Source organism: Sprattus sprattus (assembly GCF_963457725.1).
Source record: "Sprattus sprattus genome assembly, chromosome: 3".
Lineage (NCBI taxonomy): Eukaryota > Metazoa > Chordata > Actinopteri > Clupeiformes > Clupeidae > Sprattus > Sprattus sprattus.
Window position 1 is genome coordinate 13,408,789 of NC_137922.1, and position 15,000 is coordinate 13,423,788.

General features: G+C 45.6%; 1 protein-coding gene across 1 annotated transcript in view; it reads left to right on the plus strand.

Moving 5' to 3' along the window:
* The window catches only part of LOC308362525 (protein diaphanous homolog 3-like), a gene marked incomplete at both ends in the record, with an annotated part of 269,083 nt that overhangs the window by 93,735 nt on the left and 160,348 nt on the right, over positions 1-15,000 (plus strand). The window contains 2 exons of the mRNA XM_080835226.1: positions 13,595-13,669; positions 14,184-14,253. Coding sequence (XP_080691352.1) covers positions 13,595-13,669; positions 14,184-14,253 — 145 coding nt within the window. The remainder of the gene's footprint in view (positions 1-13,594; positions 13,670-14,183; positions 14,254-15,000) is intronic.

Below are 15,000 nucleotides of genomic sequence, written 5' to 3' on the forward strand. Positions count from 1 at the left end.
TAAACACTCTGCATATGAGACACAGACAATTCCCTATTTGATACAAAACTCTTTACTCTCTCTTTCTTTTTTTCTCTCTTCCTTTCTTTCCTCTCTGCACTCGCTTGTTCAGCATTGACCAACTAAGTGCTCTCCAAATTGGCTTCTTTAGAGAATGAACAGCAGATCTGCTAGGGGCCACAGGGAGAGGCCTCGCTGTGGCAGCAGGCCTATCAATCTGCATTTCTAATCCAGACATTTTGCTGTTGTTCAGAGACTCATTTGCCTTCAAATTCAAATGTCAGCATATTGAGTGTCTGGCTACACTACTTATCTTTGACTCCATTTCCCCCCCCCCCTCTCTGTCCATCCCTCACTTTCTCTCTATGATTGCTCTTCCCTTGCACTCTCTTGCTCTATCTCTCTCTCTCCATCCCACACTCTCTGCACTCTCTCTGTAACTCTCTCTGTCTCTCTCTCTCTTTAACTTCTCTCTCCTTCTCCCTCTCCATCTGGTCTTTTTAAAAGGTAAGGTAATTTGCTCTCATTCTGCGGCTGGTTCTGGGAGAGCGGTTTGACAAACAGGTTCATTAGCAGCGGAGGGAAGCTCTGTGATGCGGTTGGACCATTTCTGTGCCACACATTTGATTAACGCTAACCTGAGGGGACCACACTCCCCTTAATTAGAAGAATCTCTCTCTCTTTCTTTTTTCTCTCTCTTTCTCTTTCTCTCTTCCTCTCCCTCTCTCTTTTTCTCTCTCTCTTTCTCTCCCTCTCTCTCCTCTTTCTTTCTGTCTGTCACTGTCTGTCTGTCTCTCTCTCTCTCCTCTCGCTCTCTCTCTTCAAAAACCAAATTAACTTTTTCTCAGTAAACAGTTATCCTTTGTTCACTGCAACTTCAGTATCTGGCATCATCACTTAGTCATGTTCAGATTCTGCAGTTCTGCACGTACCCGTCAGACTCTGCAAGAGTGATGCAACTGACAGTGTTGTTATTTTTGATTTCTAGCCTTATGTCCGATGGAGAATAGTGAATCTGTTCAGTAAAAATCACTAGTGACAGGCCTGCTTCTCTTGCCGTGGAACATCACACTGAATCCATGTACTGGCAGTTCCGCTTGTTATCTCTATTTAACTTTTATTTCACTCCCCAATCATTCTCACTGTTGGGACACTGAAGCCACAGGCCAAGTAGGCAGGCAGAGGCTAATGAAGGAGCCGGTGGAACATCTTTCCTCCTAATTCTCGGGGGTTGCTGTCCGCTGTTCCATCTTCCGCCCGAGCTGAGAGGTTGGAAGCCCAGTGAGACTGCACCTCGGCTGGGGTAGGCTGGGTGTGGAGACTGAGCCCTCCGGTGCCCTCACGAGATTGGCTGGCTGGTTGTTAGTCACAAGTCACTGGTCAGATTAAAAGCATGATTTAGCGGCGTGTTGATTCTGTGCTGTCTTGTTGAGTAATTTGTTACATTTGCACGTCAGTCTCAGGTCATTAGTGCTTTTGATTTTCCTGTTTCTCATCCTCCAGGCTTAACAAACCGATGATCAGTGTGTGCGTGTGTGTGTGTGTGTGGCTCTAGGCGTTTTTACTAGGGTGTGTTGGTCACCATGCAAGGATCTGTTAGTGAGCGAGGGAGGGAGTGTGTGTGTGTGTGTGTGTGTGTGTGTGTGTGTGTGTGTGTGTGTGTGTGTGTGTGTGTATATGTATGTGACCTGAGTCCGTGTGAGTGCAGAGTCTCTCATAATGATTGATTCTAGAGCTTTCGCACCTGAGTAGAGACCAGTGATCTGGAACCCATCTCCTCACTGCACAGCAAATATGGGTCATTTAGATTAATGTGTTAATGTGCGGCAAGATCGGGCAGGAGGGTTTGAAAGGGGAAGGCCAGAGTGGGGTGAGGAGAAAAAAGGCAAAAGAGGCAGAAAAAGTTTTAAGTGGGGGGGGGGGGGGGTGTTTATTTATTTATAATCATTGCACAATAAAACGCTGACAGAATGAAAAGATGAGCGGAAAGAAGGGGTTCGAAGAAAGGGGTTTGACTAGAAATGGAAGCGTGAGAGAGAGAGTGAGACTGTGCATCGATCAAGGCCTTCATCCCTGGGGGAATTATGGACTTTCAGCTCACTGCATACTCTATGTACTTCAAAGGGCGTGTATAAATATATATATATATATATATACCATGATCAAAGTTGTCCTCCAGAGGTGATATGTGTTTGTGCTTTTGTACCACGTCTGGGATGGGCCACTCATGGCTATGCACTAAGCAACAATAAGTTGTAGGGGTGGAAATCTCTTGGCACCTCACGATTCGTTCTGATTCTGATTCAGAGGTCAACGATTCGATTTTAAACAGATTATCGATTCTAAACCGATTATTGATTCTAAACCGATTATCAATGATCAACTCTAAACCGATTATCGATGCATCTCGATTTTTAAAACAGTTGAGTTTGCTACTCAGAGGTTGCTTTTCATTGTAACAAATATGACTTTCTATGAACAATGCAATAATCGATGCAGTTTGCATTTCAACACAAATGGATGAAAAAAAAAAAATCGTTTATGAACTTTTCTGAATCGAGACAGAATCGTTATAGAGAGAAATGAGAGATATCGAGGAATCGATTCCACCCCCCCCCCCCCCCCCACCCCCACCCCCACCCCTAATAAGTTGGGTAATAGGGAACATTCTTTCTGTCTCCACGGGGTGATGTCCGTCAACTCAGATACTCTGTGTGGAGGGAGAGAAAAAGAAAGAAGGAGAGAGAAAGAAAGAATGAGAGAAGAAGAGAAAGAAGGAAGGAGAGAGAGAGAAGGAGAGGGAGAAAAGGAGAGAGAGAGGCTTATTGGTATGATGGACAGCTCAGAGCACCCAGGGGAGACAGCCAAGTGACTGGATTCAGACACAGGCGGCTATGGTTGTTCCTTGGTATCCTCCCCATCTGGCATCACTCGGCCCTTTCTACTCTGTCATGTCTCCCCTCTGTCCCACAGCCTTTCTCTCTGCAGTTTCAGATGTGGCCCTGCTGTGTAAGTTTGGACCTGAAACTTGAAACTTCCTTTAGGGTTTACCGATGACTGTTACCTCAAGTTCCGCTGGAGACGGCAACAGTGAGGAGAGTGTGTGTTTTTATGCTCTGTAACTCGGCACTGCTATCGAAAAGCGAAAACAATAGTTTTACAAATGGAATCAATTTTTAACTCAACAGTTGCAATTCATCTTCCTTTTTTCCTGCACCAGCGCCTGTAGGGCCTTGTGCCTAATGTGAGACACAGAGACCGCTTAAGAGAGAGCGAGAGGGAGGAAGAGAGAGAAAAGAGAGAGTAAACATAGAGAGAGTGTGGGAAGTTGTGACTGAGGGGGTCTTTCTTCCTGTCCTCAGAGGTTCCCAGCCGGTACTGTCCCCTGCTGAAAGACTTCTCTTCAAGACTTCAGGTTGCCACAGTTTATGCTCAGCATCCTCACAAACAAATGCCCATTTCTTACCTTCAGTCAGACCTCCCCTACAAGTGGTCTGTGATCGGTCTTGTCCTGTCCTCACTGTTTCCTCTCCCTCTCCTCCTCTCCTCTCCTCCTCTCCTCTCCTCCTCTCCTCTCCTCTCCTCTCCTCTCCTCCTCTCCTCTCCTCCTCTCCTCCTCTCCTCCTCTCCTCTCCTCTCCTCCTGTCCTCTCCTCCCCTCCCCTGTCTGCCCAGGAGCGGTGTCTTGTTAAATAGGCCGAGACTGGTACCAGATGGGCTGGGGTGCAGGGGATGTTTGGCAAGGTGCCTGCAGGATATGTCTAGTTTGCGCTTTATTTTCAGCGTAGAGGTGGGTGGGTGTGTGTGTGTGTGTGTGATGGTGTGTGTGTGTGTGTGTGTGTGTGTGTGTGTGTGTGTGTGATGGTTTGTGTGTGATGGTGTGTGTGGGATGGTGTGTGTGGAGAGCGGAGAGCCACAGCCTTGGGGTGGATGTTCCAGAGGGAGCCGCCTAGTCAAGCTGCCTTAGCCACCAAGTTAGCCAGATAAGACGCGTCATTTTTCTCCCTGATTTATGACCGCTTCTTTTTCCCTGCGATGGCATGATGAATTTGTTTTCCGCCGTCTTTAATGTTCAGCTTTGACAGAGGCAGAGAGACTGAGACTGAGAGCGAGTCCTCTATCTTTCCTCAGCTCAAACAGGATGATGCTGTGTATGGTACCTTGGCTTCACACACACACACACACACCCACATACACACACACACACACACACACACCACTGCCACTGCTTTCCCCCTCGGTGAGAATAAGTGACTGTTAAAACCCGAGTTAAAAATCCAAATAGAGACAATTTTTCAAAATGTCATGACAAGGAGCTCATGCAGGCCTAAACTAATGCAATTTTAGTTTTAAAGTACATGATGTTTTTTATAATGGGACAGAATGGAGCTTCCTATTGTTGATTTGCCAACTGAAATAATTTCATCGTAGTAGAGGCATAGTGATGGCGTGTGACACAAATGACAAATAGCCCTTTGCATATCAAATCTTAACTGGAATAATACTCAAGAAGAGACCTTTTTGTACAATTTTTGAAGCCAATAATCACGTTTTGCCTAGAAAATATTGTTTCTATTCATTCTGAGCAGCTGTCTTTGCTTTTGACCCAGTAGAACAATAATAATGAACAGGCAAAAACCAGTGGAGGTCCCTGTCCCTCCCAGTGTCCCCCCTGTCAGACACACAACTTTGGCCAGAACCATTCCTTGATGGGCTTGTTTGAATCAGACCAGTGGTGGAGAAAGGCACAGTCAGTGCTGTAGTTCTGCTGGTTCCTAACACAATGGAACTACATTAGCGGTACTAGCTAGGTCAGACGATTAGCGCCAAGGGGGGGACGGGTGTCCTATATGTTCTCCATATAGAACAAAGAAGAGAGTGAGAGAAGAGGATTTGAAGTTTTGTCATTTGAGTGGAGTGGGACGGAGAGAGCAAAGAGAGAGAGAGAGAGAGAAGGACAGACACTGAGAGAGTGATGAAGATTAGTACAGAGGGAAGAAGAAGAAGATTGAAGTTTGTCATTTGGGTATGGGTAGGCAGATAAGACAGCTAATGAACGCCAAGAGCCTCTCAGCAGAGAACACGCAGAGACTCAGTTCAAAGCCGCCGCATGTTCAAGTCATTTTTTTTTTCTTCATATCCCCACTTTTTTCTTCCTCAGAGACTGCAATCATTCCCCATGGATTCAGCAGCAGCTGTTTAGAGTGGGAGACTGAGTGCTGGAGAGGAGGTGGGAGACAGAGAGAGAGGTTGTGAGGACGATGTGTGCTGCTCTATGGGGAATAGGCTAGGACACGCATTCACACACGCGCACTCACTTCCACGATAACGTGCTGTGGTCTGAGACCTTGAAGTTTTTTCCCTAACTCAAAGTGCACGCAGTGGTCTCAGATCGGGTTTGTGTATGTCTGTTTGTGTGTGTGTGTGTATGTGTGTGTGTGTGTGTGTGTGTGTGTGTGTGTGTGTGTGCGCGGGTGTGTGCCTGTGTAAGTGTATGTTTCCATGTATTTAAGAATCTGATTGCGTGCAATTTCCCTGCTGGTGTGTGCTTCCACACTTGTGTGTACCCTGGCTGACATTTGCCTGAGGTTGTGGTGCGACGGGCGTTTGGAGCTGCGCTGTGGATGATTGATACTGTTATTCAGAGGGAGCTGTTTATCTCTGGCTGGGCTCCTTCTGTGATTGCTGGCATCCACCAAGGAGTGAGAGTAATGCTGGTGTACTCTCTCTCTCTCTCTTACATCAACACACACACACACACAGACACACACACACACGCACACACGCACACACACACACACACACACACCAACCAAGAAGAGAAGCCCAGGTGTGGTCGCCCTTTATTTAAGCTAATCACACCCTGCAGCATATCCCTTTAAAAAACAATATGAATAAATAACCACCCTGTCCCACCCGACTCCCCCACCCCACCCCACTGCAAAGCCAGGAAGTGTGTGAACATGAAGGGCTCATTTCCATACCCATGTCTCAAATGAGATGCCTCTTCACACACTGATAGGCCCGCCACTGTCAGATTGCTGCATATGATGAAAGGGTTTGTTTGATGGCATGTAGCTGTGGCTGAGCATTTGTGTGTGTGTGTGTGTGTGCGTGTGTGTGTGTGTGCGTGTGTGTGTGTGTGTGTGTGTGTGTGTGTTTGCGCGCACACGCATACGCATGACCCCTTCTGTTTACTGCATAGTAATACAATAACAGAATCTTTGAATCATATTATGAATGGCTGCCCCTCGTTCAAGGGTTAGTACATTGCCTATCACAATTGTATTATAAGCTTTTCTAGTCAATTGCAACTTAAACCGTTTAATTAGTGTTCTTATGGATTCACTCAATTCTCCTGGTATGGGCAATGCCATGATCAATGAAATGTCAAAATCTGTTCTTGGGAAAGGCTGCTGCATTGATGCCTACATGGACCTGAGCCTGACTGACAAACTGTTAAAATACCAGCCTGTACGGAATGCCCTCACACAGTGTAGCTGCTACTGTAAATTGATTGCTCTGATTTATGTTAGTCTGGGTCAGGCTCCTGGGTTCTGTGTTGGGGCTTTGCAAATGGTGGGACTGATCAAGAGAGACTCGAAAGACCCAGCTCTGCACCAGCTGTAGAGCTGTAATATGTCTTGCAAAATGTTGTGGTATTGTATAACTTAGCTGGTAAAGCAAAGCTGGCATCACATAGCTGATACTGGTTTTTCACTCAGTATGTGCCGATCCAAATCAAATTATTGTGTGTGTGCGCGTACAAGAGAGAGCCTCCTTGATTTGATGGGGGGTGTTAGGTTGTCGCAGTAGTATAGCATGCCTACTTATCAGCAATCGGCACTTTGTCATCACGATGCCTCCCTCAGTTTCCCGTCCAGTGAGCCTGCTCGGCATCAGCTGATTATTCCTCTTTCGCGGGTGTCTTTACTTCACCTGCTGATGGCATGCGGGGGGGCGGGGGGGAAAGAGAATCAGGCATCTGTATGGCCACCTATGCATGCTGATGAGACATCTGTCAGGACCCTGGCGTGGCCCTCTCAATATCATCCCCAGCCGTGTCCTCCCCGCGCTAGAGCAGGGGTTTAAATTACATTTTCTGTCCGATGCCAGGGCTTCATTGCTCAGTGTCATTCCCTTCATTACTGAAGCCTCAGCGCCGAGCAGAACAGAATAACAATCAGAACCACTGGACTTGCAGAGAAAACAAAGTGTGTGTGTGTGTGTGTGAGAAAGTGAGTTTGCTGGTTTTAATGCATGTGTCGTCTTTGCAGACTACTGGTAGTATTGAGGAGTTGTGTTCTTCTTTCTAGTCTTTCTATTGAGGGAGCATCTTGTCCTGTTCATGTCCAAAGGACTGTGTGTGTGTGTGTGTGTGTGTGTGTGTGTGTGTGTGTGTGTGTGTGTGTGTGTGTGTGTGTGTGTGTGTGTGTGTGTGTGTGTGTGTGTGTGTGTGTGTGTGTGTGTGTGTGTGTGTGTGTGTGTGTGTGTGTGTGTGTGTGTGTGTGTGTGTGTGCTGGTGTAAATCTGTTTAAAGTTTAAATTGAGCCTGTGTGTGTGTGTGCGCCTACTGCGTCTCCTCTGCTGCACGTGTGCACCATTGATAAAGACCTTCCTTGTCCGTGTGAATGGCGATCATGTAGTTCTACCCATGTCTAAAGTACAAGATCTATAACCAAACCGAGCTCACGTCTCACGTCCAGAAAGGGAATTCTAATTACAGGCGTTTATGGCCGTTTACACCGCTGCTCTCTCTCTCTCCCCCTCTAAACACTTTGGTGTATTTATGTGAAGGCTCCATCTGGTGTGAAATTGATTGATTCTGCCATGTCTGCCTTTTCTTCTCCTATCAGATAATTGATGTTTCTGTCTGTTGCGGTGTGCCCGTGCGGCGTGCATGGGTAAATAAGCCCTCCGTTTATTATTCATCAGCGCAGGGTTTTGCACCGGAATCTCGTGTTGCTTTGCGAGTGGCAGCGCGAGCGATTTGTGGAGTTCTGCTCTTTAAAACTTTAGATGGAATGCTCCTCAAATCCACCAGATTTGTATCTGTAAAGGAGCACACACACACACTTGCAAGTTTACACACACACACACACACACACACACACACACACACACACTCACACACACCTGCAAGTTAATACACACACACACACTGTTCACATGCATACATGTACACGCACACACAGACACACATTCTCACTCAGACGCGCACACACACACACACACACACACACACACACACACACACACACACACACACACACACACACACACATGAACATGCACACTGCTTTACCTCATGTTGGCAGGGCCTTCATGAATCCCTGAGCAGCACCATGGAGTCTTCCCATGTTCATTTTGTCGACTTTCCTCTCCTTCCCCTCTCTCTTTACATTATTAGGCTACCTTACCCACCCTTTCCTCTTCCCTTACAATCCAGCTACATTCCCCCTTCTGTTCTGTTCTTTCCATCCATCTCTCCCTCGCTCTGTCTTTCGTTCTTTCTCCCTGCTCTTCTTCTCTTGCTCTGTCGTTCTTTCTCCCTGCTCTCTCTCCCTCGGTCTGTCGTTCTTTCTCCCTGCTCTCTCTCTCTCCTCGCTCTGAATATTGATCCTCTGTTCCCGTGGAAGCGTCTGAGTACACCATCTCACTTGAAATTGGCTGTTGCCCGCGATCCTGATTTTTCAATTACCCCCTCCGTCTACCCTGCTCACAGTCTCATTGATGCAAATATGGCTAAATCATGAAGCCAAGTAGATTAGCAGTGTGGAATGTAATCGTATAGTCAGATATCCTCTTTTGAGCTCTTTATTGTGTGTGTGTGTGTGTGTGTGTGTGTGTGTGTGTGTGTGTGTGTGTGTGTGTGTGTGTGTGTGTGTGTGTGTGAGGCATATAGGCATATAGGCATATAGGCGGGGTCAATAGAAGTGATTTATTTTCTTTACACTGTTGAATGTCCTGAGGAAAGACCCACCACACACATTGTAAATGTTTAATGTTCTTTTCTCCCTACTTTTTGGATGTGTGCTGTGTACAGATGCAATTTGCACACAGGTTTTGCTAAATGCAATTGCATTCTTTTTTTTGTCCTGATACTAGTTTCAGTGATGTAGGGAGTTGCACCTACACCTTGCTACAGTGGAAGGCTGTACCTGGTGTTTCAGTTTATCTCTCACTAGTGCTTCCCTATCTCTCTCCTCTATCCTATCTCTGTCTCTGTGTCTTTGTATTTATCTATTTATCGATCTGTCTATCTATCTATCTGAGTGCATGTCTTCAATGCTGTCTTTTCCCTCTCTAGTATTTTGGCATAATTGTCCTCCTTTCCGCCTTCCGTCTTTCATCCCCTGCGACAGTCCCCTTGTATGCTGAGACTGTGGGCTGTTTGCGGGTCAATACCTGACTCTATAATCGATACAGCATCTCCCACTCGGCCGAGCGAGTGAGTGAGTAATGACGAGGTGCACTCATCAACCATCTGCGTTGTTTCCTAGCCCAAGAGCCCCAGTTCGCCCCCCTCTCTTCTTCGGCAGTCATCCCCCCCTCCTCCCTTTCCATCCCTCCACTCCACTCCTCTTCTCTCTTCTCTTCTCTTCTCCACACACATCCCCGACGCTATCCCCAGGGCAGCCCCTTCCAATCAGGGTCCGGTGCTGCCCACAGCCTCCACAGCCTCCTCATCACTCCAGCGCTGCTCAAATATGTTTTGAAGACTGCGTCCCCCGGGCCCCTTGAGAGGAGGAAGGGGGAGTGAGTGGGGGTTGTTGCTGTAGGCCTGTATCATTAGTGCCCTTTTGAGAACAGGAGAAGGGAATCCATATTAAAGCCACTGCCTTTTGATATTATCCCCTGGATCATCATCAAGTACATGGACACACACACACACACACACACAAACACCAGCTGACACACTTGTATGTGTTAGGGCTGGGTGATGTATTGACTTTTTAAGGTATATTGAATATTTTCAAACGATTTATATCGATATAGTTCCATGTTGTGTTAAGTAATCTGTTTCTTCCGTAAAGTTCTGCCAGTGTTTGCCATCTCTCCTCTCTTTAAAGTCAGTTACAACATTTAATTTGTGCTAAAGAAAATCGCTCAAAAAGTTGTCAACTTGGACACCAGCAACAAGCCTAATTAGCTAACTATTAGCTAGTGAAGCTAACATGGTATGTCCACGTATTTTCTCATATTCTCAAATGTCATTGATCACCTAATTATTTAAAACGTTATTAAGTTTATCTTGTTTGATCATATACATTTTAACTTATACATGCAGGTCACTTGGAACTTACAGAGCATACAGTCTGAAGTGAAGACTGAAGGTCAGAAAAGGAAAGCAGGAGAGGTCTGTGGTGGAAAGTCATAGAAAAAGAAATCTCATTTTGAGCTCATAACTGAGTGATGAGGGCCATTTTGAGGCGATGTGATGAGTTTCAGGATGGCCAAGCGCTCAGGGACGTGAGAGTGGAGTCTTAAAGATTCACAGAAAGCCCAGACCGGCTGCATGTGAATGATCCACATTATCCCCAAAACACATCTCCTACTCTCATCTTTGGAACTCTACACACAAAACAATTTTGACCTTTTTATGGTATTTTTACATAAAAAGCTTTTTCAGTCACTGTATTCATAATACAAGCCAACAATCTCTTTTTATATTTGTGATACATGCTGAAGACTGAACACTAGTTCTCACTTTGCATCCACGGCACATCATTGTTCTGTGAGCCATCAAAGTTTTATCATAGAAAAGTCTCCAGATTAAGCTTTTGCATGCACACTGGTAAATACACTGTGTAATGCAAACATCAAGGTATGGATTGTAAGCCTAGATTCGTCTGCACTAAATACAATACCCCTTCTCTCTTTCCGCTGTCTTTCTTTATTTCACAAATGCTCTCATTCACCATTAGGTCACCTATACTGTTTTTTTTTTTTTTTTACTCGCACTTTTCAGTTCATCTCTCTTGGGCAGAATCCTCTGTTCTCGCTTCCTCTTTTTTTTTTGTACAGCACAGGACTAAATGCCACATTTTCCTCTTTTATCTCTAATTTCTCCATCCCTCGCTTGCGTCTCACAGAGTGCTGTCCTGGGCTGATGGTCAATTCTCCCTGTAATTCTGCCTCAGAAGAACACCCATGCTTCTTGACTCCCGCCTCCTGAAAATTGGCTATTGATGCTTTCAGCACTTCCATATACAGAGAGCAATTTCATCTGGCCTCAAGAACAGCATATTTGATTTCTCACACACACACACACACACACACATACACACACACACACATACACACACACACACACACACACACACACACACACACTCACACTCACACTCAAATGCTAAGTGGTGTGAGGAACAGTTCCACAGTGAAATGGGAGCATGGGTAGTTGTCATGAAGGAGATGAAACAGACGCGGGTTTTGTTCTTACCTACTGACAACCTGCTTCTTTGTACCTCAATACTTTATATTACACCTCGACAAGATAAGCCATCAGTAAAGCCTACTTTTGTTTTTGTGAGTGTTTGCTTTTGTGCAGGGTTATGTTTCTGTTTTGTGTTTGTTTGTGTGTGTGTATGTCTGTGTGTGGGTGTGTGGGTGTGTGTGTGTGTGTGTGTGTGTTCGGTGTGTGAATGTGAGGTTGTGTGCTGTTTAAACATCAGAACAAAGACTTGGTGATTGTGTGTGATTGGAGGCTTGGAGTGATGCTCGATGAGTGTTTCTGCTTGTTTGTCTTCTCTCCCTCCCACTTATCCAGCACTGATCACACTCCTAAACTACACATACACAAACACACACACACACACACACACACACATCACACGCCGGAAGCCTAATAAAAGAGTTTGTAATTGTGTGTGGTAGCATATGTATGTGAGATGTATTTTGTTATTTGTTTTCTATGAGGAACTCCCGAGGCCAGTTAATCAGAGCATCAGTGGATACCCTCTCCCCTTCGTTACAGAGCCTGTTAAGTTCACATTAAGCCATTCTCACGCAAACAATGAAGTCAAATCAGCAGAGATGAGAGGGCCGAGATTGCGTCGGAGCGGATTAAAAGCAACATCTTCGCTCCATTAGTTTGCCTTGAGCTCATGGCTCCTGGGAGACAGCTCCAGGGGCTGCTGGGAAGTGGAAGTGATCTGCTGGCGTTTAATAGTGACACACACAAAGGGGCCCCTCGGCTCCAGTCTGCTCGGGCTGTTTAATAGAAGGAGGCTGTTTGTAATGCGCCGCTTTTTATATGTTATTGTTATAACGAGTGAAACTGACAACGGATATTACAATTAAACTTTTTATTAGTAGAGTGCAGTGGCGTAGCCAGAAAAAAAATACTAGGTGTTCCCAAGAAAATACTGGTGTTCCTGTTTTTTTTTTTCAAATTTATTAACTCCAAAATAATACATTAACCATGTATTTGAACAGAGAACAAATGCAACCGCTGCAAAACATAAAGGGACTTAGTGCCCAGAGATGAAGAACACATAGAACGTGTGCGCATACTCATGGAGCCATACTATTACGCATACTATTACGCATGGTTAACAAACCCGTTTAATCAGTATCTGAACAACACCGCTGCTGGGTAACGTATTTGCTGCTATATTTTCGCTGCAACTGAATTCACAAGGCAGGGCGGCGTGGCTCGGCTTTGAATGCATTAATTATCTCATCAGAGTCCAATTCCTCGGCGAGCTCCTTTTCAAACATGAGCAGTGAGATGCTATTCAGTCTGTCTGACTGAGATGCCCCCAGTCTCTCATTCCTGTGTTTGTGAACCTGTCCGCCTTGTCGTTTCTGCTGAAGTGACGGCATGACTGACAAAACACTGCATCTAATTTAATACTGTACTCCAACCAACTGTATCGGGCATACCACTTGGTAGAAAAATTCCTTTTCTTTCCACTGACCGCTTCGGTGACAGGGGAAGCTTGCAGATTGGGCTGGCATGCAGGCTCGTCTACAGAAGAGAGATCTGGGATCCCCGAGCTAGCTGTATTGGGTTCATCTACAGCAGCGTTAGCTGCATAATCTTCTCGGATGGTGTGGGTAGCTGTGGGCTCACTTGGTGGTGTCGTGGGCCTGCTTGTTGAGGGGAGAACATCTTCGATTCTAGAACCTGAGTCCTGTTGGCCCTCAAGCCGTGGCTTTTTAAAATAATTTTGAAGAGAACTCTGTTTCATCGTGGCATTTTTTTAAGCACACTATGTCGCACTTGCGAAGCTTGCGTTTACAATCGGTTGCCAGGTGACGGCAATTTTTTTTTTGGGTGTTCCAGCTATGAAACTGGGTGTTCCCGGAACCCTTTGGAACACCCGTGGCTCCGCCTATGGTAGAGTGGAAGATTCTGCAATCTAATGTCTGTGATTTAAACTAAACCTTTTGACTCCGATCTGTTTTTTTACTAAGTGTTGGTAAGCATATTCATGCTCAGAGACAGCAGTCATATTAATGTGGATCTGTCTGCTCAACACTCCATGAGTCCCGCACAAGCATGTTCAAACTGCATGCATCCACAGAGGAGGGCATGTTCACACTGATGTTTCTCCTGGTTCACTCTTCCTGTTTGTACTTCACAGCTGGGTGCAGAGTTTTGGTCATGAGGGACTCGGGTTGCTCCTGGACACGCTGGAGAGACTGCTCTTCAAGAAACAGTAAGCGGGAAAACTACATTTCCCAACATGCACTGCACACACTGTCCTCTAAATAGCTATGTTTACATCCAACTCATTTGCATATTTTAAGCACATTCATGAAAATTCGGCTAAAGAAAATGCAAGTCTGTACACGTTCCCTTACACTGTGTGGTCAGAACAACCTTACCAGAAACACCAAATAAAATCACAACAAATGTGAATAAACTAATTTCCATCAACCTTAGTCGCATTTTATGTTATGTACCCAGTGAATACATTTCTTATCTGACTTTATGTGAATTTCAAGCATTTTCACTCAGGATTTGCTATTCAGTGATCAACATTTGCATGAAAAAGTTGGATGGATCTGTCCTGTCAGACCTCGTCATGCTAGCCCAGACACTTTTCTCCTCATACATGCTATATCCATATTATAAAGACCATGCTTTTCCTGAATAAATTGTTGTCTGTCTGTTTATTTTTGTGAGCAAAACATTACGGTAGACATGCCTGTTTCATGTCTGTGTTCCAGCCAAGAGAAAGTGGACCGGAAGAGTCAACACAAAGTCATCCAATGTCTCCGAGCCTTCATGAACAACAAGGTGACCCATGTCACACCCACACACACACACACACACACACTCTTTCACATATATACCTGGATTTCAATTAAGTAACAGAAAGCTAACCAGGCCAGGCCTCTCCATATGTGTGGAGATCATTTTATTGTGTACTCAGATCAGGATGAGGTGACTGATCTGTCAGCATGGTTTTTCTGGATATAGTTTCTTCACCTCTGCAACTCCCATCCCCCTCCACATAGATGTGCACACACACACACAAACACTCTCTCTCTCACACACACACACACACACAAACACTCTCACACACACACACACACACACACACACACACACACACACACAAACACTCACACACACACACACACACACACACACACACACACACACACACACACAAACACTCACACACACACACACACACACACACAGACACACTCAGACACACACACACACACACACACACACACACACACACAGACACACACACACACAAACACTCACACACACACACACACACACACACACACACACACACACACAGACACACACTCACACACACTCACACACACACACACACACACAAACACACACACACAAACACACACACTCACAAACACACAGACATTACCATCACATTCCCTAGGAGCCAAAGCCTCAAGGCCATGTTGAGAGCCGATAAGAGCCCAGCCGGATGAGATGGAGAGCCCTGGTGTGTGTGTGTCGTGTGTGTGTGTGTGTGTGTGTGTGTGTGTGTGTGTGTGTGTG